This window comes from Strongylocentrotus purpuratus, unplaced genomic scaffold, assembly GCF_000002235.5.
Source record: "Strongylocentrotus purpuratus isolate Spur 01 unplaced genomic scaffold, Spur_5.0 spur5_scaffold_11, whole genome shotgun sequence".
NCBI classification, from domain to species: Eukaryota; Metazoa; Echinodermata; class Echinoidea; order Camarodonta; family Strongylocentrotidae; genus Strongylocentrotus; species Strongylocentrotus purpuratus.
Genome location: NW_022145596.1, coordinates 17,804,593 through 17,825,106, shown reverse-complemented (window position 1 = coordinate 17,825,106; position 20,514 = coordinate 17,804,593). Strand labels below are relative to the sequence as shown.

The 20,514-nt window shown below is 37.7% G+C and overlaps 1 protein-coding gene across 1 annotated transcript; it reads left to right on the top strand.

The window, feature by feature from the left end:
* Nucleotides 1–4,342: 4,342 nt before the first annotated feature.
* Nucleotides 4,343–18,978, top strand: LOC105439711 (amiloride-sensitive sodium channel subunit beta). The gene is made up of 10 exons (XM_030980842.1): nt 4,343–4,873; nt 5,768–5,935; nt 6,664–6,831; nt 7,855–7,982; nt 12,733–12,920; nt 14,097–14,241; nt 15,004–15,066; nt 16,810–16,957; nt 18,029–18,120; nt 18,837–18,978. Exons 1-10 carry the CDS (start codon nt 4,656–4,658, stop codon nt 18,959–18,961), a joined length of 1,443 nt encoding a protein of 480 aa, XP_030836702.1. The 5' UTR covers nt 4,343–4,655; the 3' UTR covers nt 18,962–18,978.
* Nucleotides 18,979–20,514: the final 1,536 nt, after the last annotated feature.

Sequence of the window (20,514 nt, the reverse complement as noted above, 5' to 3'; positions counted from 1 at the left end):
AAATAAAACACAATCTTATGACAAGAATAAAAACCCGTCATTTTGTTCGGGCATTACTAAAATTACCCACACTCGGTACCTTCAAAACAGTCAAAACACCCTCGACTATCGCCTCGGACGTGTAAGACGGTTTCAAAGGTACCTTGTGTGGGTAATTCTTACTAATACTAATGTCCTCACTGCTGTGTATTAATTGTACACTAACACACGTTTCAAACAGTTGGGTTAGAGTGTTAGTCATGCAGCAGTTGATCACCGAAACAAACCCTGCTGCAATCAGCTGTTACTTTGACCATGCAAATTTAATAGTATAGAGATATCGACTGCTTTGAGAGGCCTGGCTGTTTTATATGCTTAAGGGAACTTGCGCAGATCCTGCCATTACCCTGAGGCGCGCCGAGAGGTCATGTCAGGATCTGCTAGTTCCCGAGAGCATATAAAGCAGCCAGACCTCGAGTATTAAAGCAGTCGATATGTCTTTTATATGCCGAATTGAACAAAAATCTACCAAGAATTATTACCTTATCCTTTTATTGAGTACAGATTGGTTAAAACACCACGGAGAATCTAAGACACTGTCTGTTAATCTGAACTTGAAAAGTGACTGAAAGTTTCAATCATTTGGGAATCGCAGACAAAAAGCACTGTATAGTGTCCGCTCGCACAAAGACAATTTTAACACGTAAACCAATGGGTATCGCAGCAAAATTAAACTATTTGCATGGTAACCGGAATGTTGAGGGATCTCAGTCTTGGACTATTAACTGGTTTTGGCATTTTTCGTTTCTTTACGGGAATTGCTTAAATCACGACCAATCAGATGGCTGGATTTCTTAAGTGAGGTATATAAAAACTGTTTTAATCATATGGTATGTCATTGAATTAGGCGATAATAACAAAGTAATCCTGAAAATTATTCTATATAGAGATCTATTTTGTATCATATTTTCTAAAGCTGAGTGAAAATAATTCTAGAAAAAAATCACTGCGTCATTTATAAATTGACATCATGCAGTTATGTTTATACATGTATTACCTACAATATTTGTGTTCAAGTTGATTTGTGTGGTAGATGTATTTTTTGCACAGTAAACGAAAACATCTTTTATTTAGTTGTTTACCAGACTGAAAATAGTTTTTGAAAGACTAATTTACCTTATTCTATTAAAGAAAAAAAAAAAAAAGTATACATTGACCGCTCTTTTTGGAAAATGTTGTTAAGATTCTTTGATATTAAGATGTTTTTTTTAACTGATGATTTTAAGTTTTCAAAAGAGCACAAATTTTCGAGATGCACAACTCAATACCCATTGATTAGTTTCTGAAAACAAAATAATAACACCATACGGAAATGCATAGCTCAATAATATCACATGCAATATACAAGTTTACTCGTAGTAATTGTTGTTTAAGTGCGGACATCATTATAAGTTATGAATATATTGGTTATAATTTGATCATATCTTGTGGCGTTCCTATTTTTTGCTTTAAAGTGAATCAAATCAATATATTTTGCAACAGCGATTAAGTGGGTAATATCTTGAATTCTCCTGTAAAGGGTTTTTTACAGTTGTTTTGGAGTAAATAATATGCATGTATGTTTCACGCTAAGATCAACACATGTATAATCGGGCCATCCTCAAATGTCCTCGTTGTGTTTCTTGTAAGACTTCCTCATTCATTTAATCGGAATGTTCAAACTTACTATGATTTCGGAAAACGCATTACTCTTCCATCTATCTCATGTTCATGCTGAAGAGAATACGTATATGTTTAACAACACTATGATCAACTCGAAAGGAGCACATGTCTTGTGCCGTGTGAAAGAAAGCTATTTTGATAAATAAAACTGAGTATGTCTTTCGCGTACATTATTATGAATTGTAACAAATTATAGTTATATGATTGAAAATATATTATTCCGTTCGTAACTCAGAATTGTGAAAGAAATGTCCTTTTTGTAATTTCCTTCTTCTTTTTTTTCGTTTGTTTTTCATTACCAATCGCAACATTGTGATAAATATAGGAATGTCTATCGTCAATAAATTACAAAACTGCAAACAGAAGCAGAGTTTACAAAAGAAAGAGAGGGAGGGAGAGAGAGAGAGATAAAGAGGGAGAGAGAAAAAGAGAAAGAAAGAGAGAGAGAGAGAGAGAGATAAAAAGGGAGAGAGAAAAAGAGAAAGAAAGAGAGAGAGCGAGAGATGATTTTCGGTAATTATCCTACCGAATAAACGATGTATTTTCGATCTATCATCCCCCCTTTTCTCTTGCTTTCTCAATGAGAGCGAACGTCTTCAGATCCCCATTTTGTTGTGGGGTGGGGGGAGGGGCAACTTATATTTATAATTTTATTAAAGAACTATTACACTGCCAACAGCGGAAGCTTGGTCATCAAAAAACTAATACCGCCGCTAAGAAATAAATGGTACCATTGATTCGATGGAAGAAAGAACTGAATACTTCCCCAGCCTTTGTATTTCAATTTTCAGGCAATTAGGTAGCTCACTACAAAAGCATTATTAATATGTCAATTAGGTCTCTGCTTGATTCATTGAAAAAGTACGCAGAATACAATGGCATGCATTTAGCTGCAACCTTTTCACTTCATGATAATTAAAGGGAAAGTCCTCCCTGATATTAAATAGGTTTTAATAGAAGCAGAAAATGAAAGAAATAGTTCATTTAATGTTTAATATTTTAAAAAAAAAAACGATTAAAAATAAGGAAGCAATTATTTGTTAAAGGTGCCATGTACTAAGAAAACTCCAAATGTATAGTTTTCGTTGAGAAATGTTTAATTATATATTGACAGTTTATATAATCTTTCGGAAAATATGTTTCTATAAGACCCGCTTTTAATACATGAACCAAATCTATTCCGTCTTCAATAACAAAGAAAATGAAACTTTATGACATTTTCTATAAAGATTGGAGAGGAGCTCACAAAATACCACACGTTGTTCCCAATTTGTGTTCCCTTGTTTTTTATCGGATATTGCTCAAACTTTCAACAATTTTTTTTCTCTCAGTTGTCTGCTTCTATTAAAACCAACTTAATTTCAAGGTGGACTTTCCCTTTAAGACCGGCTCTTAAGTGCCGAACCGTTGTAATTATGTAATATCACTTACAAGTAATTAGACATGTTAGAAATCGTAAATCAAGTGTAATTTCAGTTTTGCGTCTCGCATTCAATTAAGAATTACTTGTTTCAATTAACCCGATCAGAGAGAGAGAGGGAGGGAGAGAGAGAGAGTTAATACAGAGGAAACAAGAAGGATTGTCTTTGTGGGTGTGTGCATGTGTTTGTGGGGGGGGGGGCAAGAGTGATAGAAGAAGTGAAAGGAAATTAGCGACGAGAGGAAAATGGAAAGACGAGAGAGAGAGAGAGAGAGAGAGAAAGAGACATACAGACGGACAGAGGGAGGGAGAGAGAGAGAGAGATTCGGGATAAAACACTCTTTCATAAGATACTAACTGTTCATAGATGATTTTTGTTTAAATGATTAGCAACTTTCTAGGTGTAAACTTTTTTTGACTCACACTTTAGTACCTTCAAGTGAAATTACGTAATAACAATCTAGTCAAAATGCAATTTACGTCAGAGGTAGTGCACAATTTGCATATTCACTGGCTTCCCACAAGGACAATTTGTTGCGATTCAGTTTTAAGCTCTATCCACTTTTGAAACCCGTGCACCGATATTTGCCCGGAGGGATGTAGCAATAAAAGGAATGAATAGCAAGAATAAATGGGCTTTAGATATTTGTTTTTCTTCTTTCCGTCCGTCTGAGCAGCCCGCTGTGTTACAGCTAGACAACACCGCACCTGAGTGAGAATTTTTTTTTTAAAAGACAGAGAAAGATTAATGTAAAGAGAAACGATGGAAGAAAGAGGAGAAAGAGAGAGACAACTAAAATCTTAATAAGTAAAATACAGATGGAAACAAATGTTAAGAGAGAAAATCAGGGGTGGGGGAGAAAGTGAAAAAGGAAAGTTTGGGGACAGAGAGAGGTGGAGAGAAAGGGAAGTACTAATAAGCCTGACAATGAAAAGAAAGGACTTAGAAGAAAGAGAAGCGAACGAAAGTGGGAAAATGACAGAAGAAAATGATACAAGAATGTAAAGAACGATAAAATGAGAAAAGGAGAAAAAGAAAGAAAAAGAGAGAAAAAGAGAATAAGAGAGAGAGAGAGAGAGAGAGAGAGAGAGAGATTTGAGAGACATTAGTATGCCTACACGAGTGAGAGCGGTAATAATTAAAGAATATATCAGTTACTTTAGATGTCCACTTAGTCACGTAAGTATATTTGCATTTATGGTCTTAAATCAGACCACGGAGGTGATCCCGATCAGACCACGCCACAAGGTGATTGTCGAACAATGGTATCGTGGGATAAATGTTACCATTTTGCTTCGCTTGGGACGGCTATTGATAGAATCGTTGCTCTCGTTTCAAGCAAAGAAAAAAAGAACAATAAAGGAATCTCCCGACTCGTATATCTTCTTCGCTTGATATTTTGAAAGAAAAAAAAAATCGTTTGCCTTATTTCTTTTCCCCCGGAAGGATACTAGGATAAGGGCGACGCGTAAATCGCACACTGTGGCGCAATCTTGGATCCAAAGAGAACAAATTAAAGACTGGAAACATAAGATGGAAAACGGAAACAGGACCTACCCACACAAACATGGACCAAATACTGTGAGCGGCGACTGGGTCCAGCAGGAGGCCGACAGTGTGCCCGCGATGAATACGGCGTCGTACCGGGACAGAGTCTCGTGGTGGGCAGTGTTCTACAAGTCAGTTCCGAACGCCATCGGCATCGGGGGGATGAAATATGCCTTTAACTCGTCTGAAGTCAAATGGCGAAGGTACAGTCACTACAGTGTCATCACAGAAATTCTGTAGATATCACACCCCCCCCCCCCACTTTGTCGAAAATTCCCTTTAAATCACTCTATTTGTCAGACCTGGTAGCCTCAGAAAAAACGCACTAATTTTTCTCTTCGCCGTATTCCCACTTAATATCAGCAATTTCAATTCTAAACAAAAAGGTTTAAAAATAGCCCACTGCCATTTAACAATCGTTGAAAAGAAACTTGATTTTGATTGTATACTTTTATCGTTATTGCAGATATACTGAATAATTGTCTCCTCCCCCTATTATTAAGTCGGCTGTTTTAAATATACCTTTTTAATTTTAATCCTTTTACCATGCTTGTATTGACTTTAATAACATAATAGGAAATTTGTGGAAAATAACAGCTCATTATTGTGTGTATTTTTGATAACTTGTGCAATGTGTTTATGGTTTTTAGTAACAGAATCTAAGTCCTATGTTTTATATTGCTAGTTTTGTACATGCATAATATATCTTTAGAAGTGTTATCTATTGTGCCTATCCAGCCATTGCTGTCCTTCATGTCCAATTGTATTTGTATGAACCATGTTTGTGCTCTAATAAAAACCATTCTGACTTGAATTGAATTGAATAGTAGAAGTAGTAGTAGTATAAGTAGTAGTAGTAGTAGTAGTAGTAGTAGTAGTAGTAGTAGTTGTAGATACTATATTAACATATTCTGATGCTTCCGATAATCATACAGTGAAAAGAGGAAATCGTGGCCGAAGTAAACTCTTTCATCCCACCCTGCTAGTGACTCATAAGAATCGGAATTCTGGATATAGTTAAAAACCTTCAGGACTGATATGAATATAAGATACAAACCTGAGAATAACTATTATTGATTCTTCAATTTTCTCTCTAGATTATTCTGGCTCCTTCTCATCCTGGTGGCATTTTGTTTACTCCTCTATCATGTCACCAATAGGGCGCAGTATCTTGCCACTTATCCTACAAGTGTGGATATTTATACCAACTACACCGATGTTCTTACTTTCCCGACTGTGGCATTTTGCAACTACAACGCATACAGGTAACATTGCCCCCTTATCAACATTATGCGTAAGATGGGCGGCTGGGGGTGGGGGGGGGGATCCCCCAAGAGTTTTGAAATTCGAATAATCTTGCAGCCGTCACATACCATTTAGTCGGTCAGCCAAGCGTATTTACAATGTCAAAATATAATTTCTAAATACATTAATTTTTCAAAACATGTAATCAAATTATGTGTTTCCGTATAATCTGTCAATACCTTTGCTCATTCGATTGGCTTAATCGCAATATTTAGAAAATGGTCAATTGATTTTCGTGTGAAAATCATCATTACCCTGGCTCAATTGTGCCCACGAGGCGATGCCTATTAGAATCCTCACCATGCTTTAGGAAATTTTTACTTGTACGTAGCGCACATTGGAAAATGAAATCAAAATACGCAGAGTAATTTGAATATTATATTACTTCCTTCAATCCTAATCCTACTTTGTGGTCCGAATTCACAAAGGAGGTTTGTCCACAAACCTATGCTTATGTGCGTCGTATTATGACCCGTTTCGATTCGTTTCAAACCAAGGTTTGTGAATTTGGGCCCTTGAGTTCATGTTTTAAATTTCCTCTAGACATAGGCGCGTGGCAGTGTATGATTCAAGCAAGTAATTACCACCAAGTTAACCCGAGTGCCCTGCTATACTTTATCATCCAATTACCATTAACCATCATTGTTTTTTTCTTTTGTTGTTGTTTTGTTTGATACATCAACTGCAGGCATTCCATGGTAGCTGGGACTGAGTTAGAAGCATTCCTCAATGGGATAATGTTCGACAGCTCATTTATACTAAATGCTTCCAGCACGTATGCCTCTTTCCTTGACTCGGTGACGATGAGCGATCTTTTCATTGAATACGGCCATCGAGCTGAGCAATCAATTATTAAGTAAGTCTCCTTTTCATAGTGATAATCATAGCAGTATCAATTATAATGATAGTAACATTGATAATGATAATAATAATTATAATAACAATAATAATGACTATAATGATAATGATAATAATAATGATGATAATAATATCAATTACTATAATAATAATAATAATAATAATAATAATAATAATAATAATAATAATAATAATAATAATAATAATAATAATAATCATAATAATAATAATAAAATAATATTAATACAGACTGAGTATTAATAATGCGCCGATTCTGCATGAACAACGTGCTCAAGGCCCAAACAAATATTAGAAACGTAAAAAACTAAATGGTAAGATAAGTAAAAAAATAAAATAACTAGATCTCTTTGAAACCAATTTTAAAACAATCTACACTTGAAATACTACGAGTTTTTTGCGGCAACTGATTCCATAGGTAATAACCAGCATGCGAAAATATAGGATTGAGAATTTGATGATCTAAGGATCCAGGATTATTTCAAGGTGTTAACAAATGTTTTAACAGTGTATTCTTGGGCACAGGCGCGTACGCAGGATTTTTTCAAGGGGGGGGGGGGGGCTTTTAAAATTTATAAATCGGGCCGAAAATTTCGCAACGACTCAGCCAGCCGCTGAATAAGCGGGGGGGGGGGGGGGGGAGTAAGAGGACCCATTTTTTTTTTTTTTTTTTGGGTCTCGAAATTTGAAAATTTGACATTTGGTCCCCCCCCCCCCCCCCCCCCCCCCCCCCCCCCCCCCCCCCCCCCTGTGTACGCGCCTGCTTGGGCAGATCCATGCATACAGTGGAAAACAAACAATACTTTAAAAAAATGTAGTGATGGGAGTCTGATAATTAAGGGATGATGAAATTTGTAACTTTTGCAAGTGTGAAAGTTGTGATTGTGGTTGCTGGAAAAGAAATGGTTTAAAACCACTCGGCTACGAGCCAACTTTTTAAGGAGTTTTTTTTACAAGTTTGTATAACGTAACAAATTTGTGGATTCTATATGGTTTCTCGAAGTGGCCGTTGGAGGAGTTCTGAGACACTGGACCATACTAACTTTACCCTTAAGATAACTGACTGGGGATTATGTTTTGTCTTCAATGATGCAGACAGTGGGGATCCACCGTTAACAGTCAACCGCCCTGGTAAGTCCCATTACATAAGTGTTAATTAGATTACCACTTAATATGACAGGCGATAGCGTACACCGTTTCAAATTGTTGGATTTGACACTTTTGACATGCTGCATAAATATAGCAGTATAACGAATGAGCTCTAACATGTTAAAAACTACCTTTAGTCCTTCCTGGACACGGCCCTCTAAACTATGGGAAATATTAAACTTAAAGGGGGTGTAGCATGACGAGACTGTATCTTTCCCGTGGCCTGACTCGGGGCTAATCGGGTATAATTACGACTACGGACAAGGCGACCACAGTATTCACGTGCGTGCAACCATGGAAGGTATGGTGCAACATACGCGAAACCGAAGCGTAAGGAGAACTTCGGTTTGTTTTGCTAACGCTAGCGCGCGCTGACCGTTAATCAAGTCCATTCGTTTACGTATATAGAAATATATAGAATATAGAAAGGTTTTATTGAACAAATTCCATCGTCGCAGTCTTACAACTGAATTGCCATTGGAATACAATTTAAAAGTAAATGTATTTACAAGTTAAAAGTACAATAGTCTTAGGACTATGACATAAATATATAAAAAAATATCATATTAAAACTCTATATCAAAATTTAATGAGTATGGAAAGAAAGAAGGGGTGAATGAGGAATAGGAGCAAGGAGCAAGAATCAACAAAAGGTGAGAGAAGAATGAAAGGAAAAGAAAGGAAAGGTAAGTAAGAAGAATTATCAAGAAAGATGAGGTTAAAAACACGTGTAATGAGCCTTCTATTAATTAGCTTTAAAATGTACAGATCCTCATGGCTTGTACTAGCCACCAATATATAAAACATGTATACAAATTATTAAACTAAACGTTTGACAGGAAACATCAAGTATTGTAGTATTGTAGTTATGAAACTTCTCCAGGTGGTCAAATTCAAACATAGTACAATTGTGAAATTAAGTATGATCAAAGATATCAGTCGTGCTAAACGTACAGTGAATTAAAAAGACTCGAGGCTAGTGAATAGAAAGTCCCGAAATAGGCGGAGGACATTAGGATTAGATTACCATGTAAAGATTAAAGCGTTCTAGTAGGAATTAAAAAACAAGCAACCTGCATACTATTTATACTGTCCATTTCTTTTGAGATTCATTTCATTGTAATAACTATTTAAATTTGAGTGTAATCAATAATCATAATTAAGTCATTCATCAAATAATGTTTCACTCGGAATGACGATTTATCAGCCTAACAAGAAAAGGCAGAGCACTGTTTCTGAACCTTTCCGTTCTGCATTTGAACTCTCTCAGTCTATTGCTACGTCGGAGACGTTAGTTTTGTGCCTCAGGCAACCAGTCTTTGAAGTTTCTTTGAAGCGATTCTGCAGATTTTAAGGATAGTTTGTCCCTTCTTTCGCTCAGTGTTGCAAGCCCAATAAACAAAATCACGTGAAAATCACGTCAATATCAAGGTATCGACTTGAGGAGAGTTACGTTCTTCAAACACCGGACATTTACGTAAATGTGTTAATACGTTTATTGCACTAGGTCACTTAAAACACACGTACACTAAATCACGCAATTGTCACTGCAATATCACCATTATAATAACGTGATTATCCCTACCTTGGAGACCATGGTTTGGAAACCTAATACTCCCGTGTTTTTTTTGGTTATGAAATTACATCTTCATAAACGAAATTATCGCGTCACAGAAACACGTGAAGCGTTAGTGATAGTTTTAGTCAAAATACCTGCGTGAAATTCACGTGAATATTACGTCGAAGAGGAAATATATTACTGTAACCCGCGTTCAACCCAATAATTACGCAAATGTTACACAATAAATAAACCAAAATAATGACGTTCTCATCCCGTTTCTGAACATCGTGTTTTGGATCTTCCATAATTATGTCCAGGCGCGCCGGAAGCAGTTTGGGATTAGAGGGGGTGGGGGGGGGGGGGGGTCGGGGGTGGTTGCAAACATCCCAGAGGAGAAAGCTAGTTGCAACTGGTCCAGTTGATGAACCAGTTAATGCCAACTGGTAACCTCGGAAATTGAAATGGGCTAAATGATCCAGTTGGTCCAGACCAGTTAGAATTCAACTGGTCTAGCTGAGCCATTAGAACCATTTGGTAAAACTTCCAACCAGTTGAACGGCAACAACACTTCAATACTGGTACGTCTGTATTTCCAATGTAAAGGCATTGGTAGTAAGTAGACTTACATAATTTAATTAATCGAAAATTTTTCATATACTTGTATTTAATTGAAATTATTTTAGTTCTAGTTAATGTTTTCCTTATTCATGTTTAATTAAATGTAATTTATACGAAGTAGCGAAATGTCCTAATAACTGGTAATTTATATTTGTAGTATTTTCGAAATGAATTGCATATAACTAAATCATCAGTAATTAAAAAATATGCTGTAAATTCAGATAAACTGTTTAAAAAACATAGATTTGCACGCACCCCATATTCAATATGCAAATTAATTTGTGTCAGCTGGTTCAACTGGAAACATGCCAACAGTCAGCCAGCAGTCATCAACTGGTGCAACTGGAAATATGCACACAGACCGGTTATCAACTGGTGCAATAAAAAGATGCCAACAGTCAGTTATCAACTGGTGAAAATAGAAATATGCCAACAGACACGGGATTATCACCACGGAACTTAAATGATAACTGTGAAACCATCAAGACACCCAAGAATAACTCATTTTTCACACCCGGAAATCACGGAATACCCAGCTTAGATTAATAATCCGTTTGAGTCACGAGATCATCACCGCGGAACTGCTGGCAACTTTGACTACCAATTACATAGGTGTTTTAAGACACCTAATAATTACTAATTTTTCACACCTAAATATCACGAATTCACAGCTTAGATTAGTAATCAGTTTTAGCTACGTGATCATCACCAATAAAGTTATGGTAACTTTGAAACCATTTAAAAAGGTGTTTTAAGACACCTAACAATTACTAATTTTTCACACCTAAAGTCACTTATGCCCAGCTTAGATTAATAATCCGTTTCGTTTGAGTCACGAGATCATCACCGCGGAACTGCTGGCAACTTTGACTACCATTTAAATAGGTGTTTTAAGACACCTAATAATTACTAATTTTTCACACCTAAATATCACGGATACACAGCTTAGATTAGTAATCAGTTTTAGCTACGTGATCATAACCAAGAAAGTTATGGTAACTTTGAAACCATTTAAAGAGGTGTGTAAAACATCTCAGAATTACTAATTAAATATAACCAGAGATTCACGGACAGAACAATAAGACGATTAGCCGGTGTAAGTAACGTGATTATTACCATCAACCTTGGATAACCTGTGAAACCAATCGATTAAGGTGCTTACAAGACCGAATAATTACTTATTTATCACCACCATCGGTTAACGGACCAAAAACCCGTTGCTTGGTCAAGTGGTTATTTGGTCATAAACATGTGATTTACAGAGGTAAGTGGAATCACGTTACTCCAGTCGCGTGATAAATTGGGGGTTTTTAGGTTAGATGAAAACGTGAACAGGAGTACTTTTTTTTTAAATGAAAGCACGTGTCGATAACGTTTAAATTTAGTTCAAAGGGCACCTTACTTTAAAATCACTTAAAATACACTCCCAAAAGAGGTTACTTTTTAGTGTTTTGTTTATTGGGAGCTCAGTCTTTTGGAGGGCATTTCTGTAGCTCACATATTGGTCACAGAGCGAAGAGCCCTTTTCTGGATCATCTCTATGTTATTGCTTTGCTGCACGGTGATACCAGAGTGCCACAGAGGTACGCAATACTCCATTGTAGGTCGTATGTACGAGGTATATACTGTCAACAAATCTTTCCTTGGAGCATTAAAGCGCTTCAGAGATCTAATCAAATAGAATTTCCTCGACGCTTTCTTGATGATTTCGTTCACATGACTATTCCACCGGAGGTTGGCCTGGATAATAACCCCAAGCAATTTCAACTCCTTGACTTCTTCAAGAACATTGTTACACAGCTCAATGCGTGGATAGGGGATGGCCGCTCGTGCAAATGACACTTGCATCACTTTGCACTTTGCTGGATTTAGTCGTAGTTGAGTGTCGTCACACCACAATTGGAAATCAGTTATTGCTGTTGCGATTGCGCTTTCATCATCCTTCTTGCGACTCTCGGCTATAGTCAGATCGTCTACGTACTTCCATCACCTGGCCATCGGCGTTGTGGCAAGAGCATCGTTTATCTTGTCAAATATAACGTAGAATACACATAGAGTTCTCAGATGAAATCGTGTATAAATGCAATATTCGTAGTAAATTGGCCTACTTGCCAGGTTATAGGCGTCTTCTTGCAGCGCCACCAACGTGTAGTTGTCCAAAAGAAATCGTAGATTACGATAACCAGTATTTGCCATGACAAACCCCCTTTAAGATTTTGGGGATTACGTGTATCGAATCAATTCAATAGCCAGATCAATTGAGCCAAAATATAAGTTCCAACTTAGAAAACCATTTTAGGGTGGATTCGATTAGCCAGTCGTATATGAATTTCCATTTGCTCTTAGTGTTTGCTATAACGGTTATCTACCCCACCGCCCCGTTCATAAATGTTCATGTGGTGAAAGTATGATTCGTGATTCTGTGTGGGCTAGCTTCACACCGCCGAGTGAGGTCCGTGTGCGAACTCAAACGCTGTCGCGCAAATTAAAGTACTCTACCTCTTGAAGATATCCCAATTCCCTGTTAATCCTAATCACCTTCTCTTTTCTAAGGTAAAGAGCAAGGATTGGAGCTCGGGCTCAATGTCGAGCAATATGAGAGCTTCATCGATTCAACGGCCAGATACTCCACAGGCTTTCAAGTCCTTCTTTACGACTATGGCACAGAACCACTCATTACAGATCAAGGCTTTGCAATAGCACCTGGAACCCATACCCACGTTGGTGTTGAAGTAACTGAGGTATATAGACAATTTCATTGTAGAGATAGCATCGGTCCCAGCTGTACATATTTCACTTATGTAAAGCTATGGTCACAACTCAGAGCAGCGACCGACCGATTTGTAGCCTGCTCGGTCGCCGCTGGAATTTAGGCATCGCCCAACTATTTTTGGAGAAGTCAAGCAGGCTGTAGAGCCCCAGCGATGCCTGGGCGGGGCCCTGTCGGCTTCGATTTTTGACCTAAATCGCTCGACGGCGAACGCTCGATTAGGTCGGTGCCCGGGAGGCGACCGTCCGGGCACCGAGCGTATTTTGGCGGCGAGTGAAAGTGAGCAGGCGCCGCCCGAATTTTAACTCCGCGCTAAAACTTCAGCGGCGACCGAGCGATGCCCCAAAAACAAAGGGTGCCCGGGCGAAATTGGATAAAAACTCGCCGCCCGGCCGCCGAGCAGGCTACGCTTTAGAGTTGTGACCACAGCTTAATCGTTGATTTAAAAAAAAAGCCTAGAGCCATTCATAGCCTTACTGTAAGCAAACCGCGAAATCGAGCACACATAAGTGGTTGCCCGAAATTCTATACAAATTGTCGGACAAAATAAATAAATCAAGCTGAAAATGTAAAGAGGAATATAACCCAACTGATTAATTGTATGTTGTAAGTGAAAAAATGAAGAGAGGAGAGCGAAAGAGAGATAGGGGAGTGTCCATCTGACTCGATGCAGAACTGATCCAACAATTCCGAAGGTCTTCATGTTTTCCTTTTGACAAATACATTTTGTTGAAGTTGAAGTTAATGTTGAAGTTGATGAAGAAACAGTCAGGAGTCATTTAGGAAAGGTGGATTATGTAGTACATTTAAGGTTTTGGAATGATGAAGTAATTGGCCAAATCGTAATGGAAAGTCACATGCACTGCGCACAGAAACGTGTATATGGGATCACACACACACACACGCACGCACACGCACGCAAATACTCACTCACACGCACATACATACGTACACATGTGCATGAAAGTTTCATCACGGACCTACTAGGTCCATGATTTCATCCAAACTGTTCACCTATTTCTGGCACATTTCGAATATAATGGCTCTTGAAGAGCACTTCTTTTCAGGCGACATTAATCCATCCAAACTGATTTCATAATATATGAGAAAACTGACAAATCTTAAACCTAACTCTTTTCACATTCAGACTTCCAACCTGGAGCCCCCTTATGGATTGTGCCAAGATAAAGCACTGAAGTATTTCAATAACTATGGCTACCCCGAGTGTTTCATCGAGTGCAGATCCGATTATTTTTATAACGCATGTGGCTGCAAGTTTTTTGCTTTACCAAGTAAGTTTTATTGTATAACGACAATTCTTTTTTTTTTTACATGTGATGCTTTCTTAAATGAGTTTAACAGCTAAAAAGGGGCATTTTTGTAAATATGCCTATGTATGCAATTATTATCTCACTATCAATCACAGGTTATTTTACGGACTAGTGCAATTGACGTTCCCCAACTTCTTTCCCCTAAAGTGTGGTTTAACCATTAACATGACTTAAAAAGTGAAGTTTCAATTTCAGTTTCAGTTTATTGTTCCATATTTCAAATGTATTTCATATTTACAGCGATTTCACATAATAACTGGTACAAATGAACGAGAAGCATATTAACAGAGCCAAAAAAAATAAAGTGAGTACCTCATATCGATTTGTTTCAATGCATAAAACTAAAAGACTGAGGTATAAAAATAAAAAATAAAAGAGTGAAATAAGGATGGGGCCAATGCTGAAAGCTATGCTTGTGAGTTATAGGCACCACAGGATACTTAATGTAATGACAGTCTAAGAAAAAAGAGGGAACGAGCAACTAATGTCAATGGCAGTTCGAATTAGTATTTGAAAAAAGGGTATTCTGTGAGTCACTTTCCTGTAACCTGTAACAGTCCTCCTGTCCTCCTGGACAACATTTCCACGCGGTTCGTCCTCCCACCCCCCCCCCCCCTCCCCCATCCAGAAAAAATAACATAAAGATTGATAATTCTGATAGTTACCATATCACATAACAATATGAAATGTAATATTAACATTTTAAGACAATTTTTTCCATAGTGGTTACGAATGACGAAGAGTGTACTGTCTTGGACTACTTTTTGTGTGGAGGTGAACATTGGGGTAAGAAGAAGCCCGCTGAGGTCATTAGTCGTGAGGAAAAAATAACTATAAAAATGCATTCATTATACTCAACAGGTATATTCTTGATACTGCTATTTGTGTCCATTGTATATTTTTGGGGGGATTGATTGCTATGTACCGGATCCAATTCCACTGTTTATTCTGAGTCCCTTGTGTTCAGATAGTCTTTCCCGACATCGCTGCATTCCGACGACTGACTCCATATAATAGGGACTTTTAGATTCTGCACGACGAGAACGCGGACTGCCTTTTTAAGGCAATGTGACGTCCCTGCCAGTGCCTTAAAAGAACGTCACATTGCCTTAAAAGGGCAGTCCACGTTCTCGTCGTGCAGAATCTAAAAGTCCCTAATATATAATAACGATACATGTACATGCTGACTCCCTTTGTTCCGGCAATCAATATGCTTCTTTTAGGTTTCAAGATAAATGTTTACTTTTACTAATTATCCGATTACAACCGAAAAAAGGAAAACGTCTAAAGCTACGTTCAGACGGACAAAAGTTACCCTAGGGTAAAGCCAAAAGTCGTGCTAAGAGCTAGTCGAGGTAAATATGGCGGCGTATATGGCGGGCCAAGCATGCCACTATCCATACAACTATACAACTATACGACTATACGTCTATCCAGTCGGCCAATCAGAACGCAGGAAACTGTACATCTATACAACTATACCAGTGGCGGATTCAGGGGGGTACAGGGGGCACTCCCCCCCCCCCCCCCGGTAAAAAAAAGGGGGAAGGGGGAAAAGAAAAAGGGAGAAAAGAAGAAAAAGAAGGGGGAAAGAAAAAGGAGGGGAAAAGAAAGAAAAGGGAAGAGAGAACGAAGAAGAAAAGGCAGAAAAGGAAGAAAAGGGAAAGACGGAGAAGAGAAAAGGGAGAAAAGGAGAATAATGAGAAGGGGAAAAAAGAAAGGGGGATGATATTATAACAAGGTGTGTGTGTTTTTTACCGGAAAAGGGGCGGGGGCACGCAATTTTGCAGTGTGCATAATATGGGGTCCCTCTTGCCAGGCGTCTAGCCCCTCTCCCCAAGGAAAAAAAGCACAAGAAGAACAGAAGAAAAAAAAGAGATGAAAAAAGGGGGGGGGGGAGAGAATTTTTGTGAGTTAAAGGAGAAAGGAAAAAAGGGAAAAAGAATTAAACAACGATAGAAGAGAGGTGCGAGACCATATGGAATTACTATTAAAAGGCATTTATTTTTAAAAGAATAATGGGATAAAGACCAGAGGTGTCGCTAAAGGGGGAGTGTGGGGTGCGTCAACCCCCCCCCCCCCCCCATCCCACCCGTCAGGAAATTGTCGGTAAATTTGCACTAGGGTAACTTTTGTCCGTATGAACGTAGCTTAAGTCAGCTACATTACATCCCGAACAATATTCACGAGGGAATAGGGTTTGTCGTGGGGTTTCTAAATAAGTGTCCCGGATATTTTTTATATGGCATAGCGGCCCTCTTAGTAGCAGTTACTTTGGAGTGGTCCGGCAAAAAGAGAGGTATTAAACTGCCTATCATTTCGTTTCTATTATAAGAGTGTCTTCCTAACACAAGTGACTAGCACACAAACTCAAAAATACATCGCTAACGTCTGTTTGCTTGATGTTGACGTGATCTGCCATTTAGCCTTGTAGTTTGCAACTAGCCAGAAACAAGCCTTTTTTTATCAAATCAGATTATTTACATAACCTATAATTGCAATGTTTATTATTCGTTTACTCCTTGTTAGAAGGATTCGTTAAGAACCATACCTGTGACTGCCCAGTGCCTTGTCATGTTCGCTCCTACAAACCATCTATCTCAAACACGGCCTACCCTTCGGCATACGTGGAGAGCAGGTACTCCTCTCTTTTCTCGTTTCCTGATGGATTTATGCAGTGAGTACCCTTTAATAAAACACCCAGGACCGATATCGACTTTTTGCTATCATCCACAATAGCGGGTAATCGCGATTGGCCGAGCCTTGCCTAGAGCTGGCGCATTCACAGGCATACCTCACAACGTGCTGTGGCCATGTCATGTTATCAGACAACGTCTGTTTAGGCATGCGGGGTAATGTTTGGTTAGATCATCCAATTAATTCTAACCTTTTGCAGGTTTATTTATAAAAAAACATTCTCTGATCTTAAAATCCAGCAGGAACATTCACTGACAGGCATTCTGTTTAAAGCGATGAAGTATACCGGGTATATATGTAGCCTATATATAGATATAATCTGACCAGTATCGTTAACCTGCTATTACATGTGATAGCTGAAAGTCGACATTTGTCCTGTATGTATTTAAATGTATTTAAAATTGTAAGGATATAATTTTGAGAATAATATGGTCCTATAACCCAGGGTAGCCTCATCAGTATTAAAACTGCTCGTCACGAGGGCGCCGCTAGTACCTTGTCTAAGATGTAAGATGATGATCACAGCATTTAGACAGCGCCATGCATGTTTCTGTCCTACCATTTAAAAGCGCAAAGTTATTACTGAACAAGGTCTGAATCCAGGAACTCTGGAAGAAGATGTAAGAGTCCTTCACCAATATTCCACAGTGCTTCTATTCCAATATAAACGGCAAAATAGCTGACATGAAAACAAATATGCAACTGATTGTTCAAACACATTTTTGGCTTACACCCAGTAATATTTATTTTCCTGACTTGTTTCAATTACAGATCGAGCACGCAATTTTGTTTTCTTGGTGTAAGCCCAAAATGTCTTCAAACAACTAAAATTTCTCAAAGGAAGCATTATATTTAGAACAAAATATATAAATACAACTGATAGGTCAGTTATTAAATTTAATAATTGTTGGTTTTATCGATATTTCGAAAGGTAATTTTTTTCCGGGGGAATTTAATTGATTTATTTTATTTATCAATACGTGCACCAAATTTGTTTTCACGCTTATTTGATCCCCTTTAATACACTTACTCTGTTTTTTCTATTTTGTAGGGACAACTTTTGCTTGATTTCGATATTCTTCAAGGAGATTAGTATCCAACAGGTCACCCAGAACGTGGATTACAATTTCTTCAGCTTTCTGTGTAAGTAGGTTTGATACCAATGCTGCTCTTAATTGGGAGAAATGCATATCCAATCTAGGAGAAGATTATACACTATCCGAAGCACCTAAGCGTTTGCAACAAAAAAATATGTATTGTTAATAAGAAGGAATACGAAATCAGTGCAATTTCATAGTTTGATCATTTGTATGAAAGTAGAGAAGAATGTGCAATAATTCTATTTCCTCCTGTTTTTTTAAGGGCTATCCTAAATCTATTATGTAATAAGCTAATTTATGTTGAAGCTGACAATGAAATTAAAAAATAGACAGACAGTTTATGGATGTTTGAAAGTTGCGATCACTTAATCTATGTGAATCCCAAATTAGCGAATAAGTCTGACTACCGACTGTGATGGAATCTAAGGCTAAATGTCTGATTTAGGGAACGCTAAACTATTATGAAATACCTGTTGTGGATTGTGAATTTCATCTCGGGGCTGAACCCATGGTTATTATGGATAGCGTGTTGCCGTTCGTCCACAATCATGACAATATCATTGTTATAAAAAATATTATAAAAAAAACAATGAGAGAAAAACAATTGTGTATGTGGCTGTATAGTGTGCAAGGTGAATTGAAGGATGATGGTGTTAAAAACCCCACTTCCTTTTTTTTTTTTTATATAGATCTTCAAAAAAAATGTTTGTTGTGATTTGTGTTTTTGCTCGATAATGTGTATGTTTACTTTATCCCCAGGTGACATGGGCGGTTCGCTTGGACTGTGGCTCGGAGGAAGCATCCTAACTTTCTTTGAACTCTTGGATTTGTTTGGTAATTCGATATACATCCACTCAAAACGTGCACCTAATGTCAGAAAATAGATCTGGAGAGCTCATCCCAAAACATTGAGACCAACACGATCGGAATATCGGATTTCGATGAAAAAAGCTTTAGGGTCGGCTCTTTACTAGCCTTTTGACAAGGCCTCGTGACTCGGGCTATTTTCCACGACAATCAGCGGCTGAGATGAGTCTAGCCGGTAACGAAGAGAGATCTAGAGACTTGGGTGAACGCGTGATCGAGTGGCGTTAGCCAGGAGGCTTTTTTGATCCTGGCTATCCCCCAATTGGCTTTGTTCGTGATTCGTTTATTATCAAAACATGTAAGATGAACATATAAATGATTAATACAAAATATCACATCCGAATCTATTTTACATGCAAAATTACAATAAAATATGAAGCATTTGATGACTTGAGCTAACACTTGTAAGTGAGATAATTGGACTTTCCTTGTATATAAAATGAACCAGTTCAACTCGTTTTCGTTCAATGTTATAGGTATTCGTACTACGTAGAGTTTATTGTGTGCGTAATGGTGACGTCACGCGATGATACGTTCGCTGATTGGACGCTACCATTTCGGTAGAAAACTCCAGTCGGAAACAAAGGTTAACATAAGAAATCCAAAGCAGATTACTAAAGGCCTCATGGCTGAACCACTCGCTATGGCGGTCACTCGGGATTTCGCAATTAGTCTCTTTTTAGTCGCTCGGCGTCAGATATAAATATCATTATCAGATACGAGGCTTTGTCTAAAGGCTAGCTCTTCATCCGAGTGCGAAGTACACATGTGCATACAGAGGTGATATGTGAACGCGCACGTGCGCGTAAACACAGGTACGTACAACTTGCTAGGCCGTCTCTTTCCAAATTTATTAATTTATTGAATTTTCTCTAAAAAAAAAATATAGGATCTAAAAAAAAATAAGCGGAAGGAAAGGGGATGGAAAGAGAAAGAATCCTAAAAATAGTCATTTATGACATGAAATTGTACATATGTATATATATAAATAATTCATAATATAGTGTGTGGCAAAAATAGTCAACTGTGACTGATTGCCAAACAAAATCAAATCAAGAAGAAGAAGAAGACGAAGATAGAGAAAATGTAAATATATTATTATTAATTAAAAAATCGGTAGATATGTTCTATGTCAAACATTAATAGTCAAAAGTAGAATGTATCATAGGCCACCCCTGCATTGGCAGTTTACCAAGTGTAAATGCTTGTAACCGGGTGATTATTTCCAATTTTACTAAATGCTGTTTGCTATATCAACATGACAAATGAGACCAACAGATCGGACTATACGACCGTTTACGATCCGATTTCGAAGGAAACAGCTCTAGGGTCGGGAACATAGGAAGATACAAAAAGTGTATTTTTTTTATTATTAATTAACATTTTGGTAGATATGTTCTATGTCAAACGCTAACAGTCAAAATTAAAATATATCATAGTCAGTTAGCAAGTATTAATTATTGTAACCGGATGATTATTTTCTCTATCAAACGACAAGAAAGTCAAGAAAAATACACTCTGGACTAACTTCTCTAATCTAGTCGTTTTCATAATTTGTATTACTTTGTAT

Excerpts from the sequence above, each read along its gene's own strand:
- LOC105439711 (XM_030980842.1), top strand. The coding sequence starts at position 4,656 with ATGGAAAACGGAAACAGGACCTACCCACACAAACATGGACCAAATACT. Across the intron at positions 14,242-15,003 it reads CAAGTTTTTTGCTTTACCAA|TGGTTACGAATGACGAAGAG; the intron begins GTAAGTTTTATT and ends TTTTTTCCATAG. Across the intron at positions 16,958-18,028 it reads TTTCCTGATGGATTTATGCA|GGACAACTTTTGCTTGATTT; the intron begins GTGAGTACCCTT and ends TCTATTTTGTAG.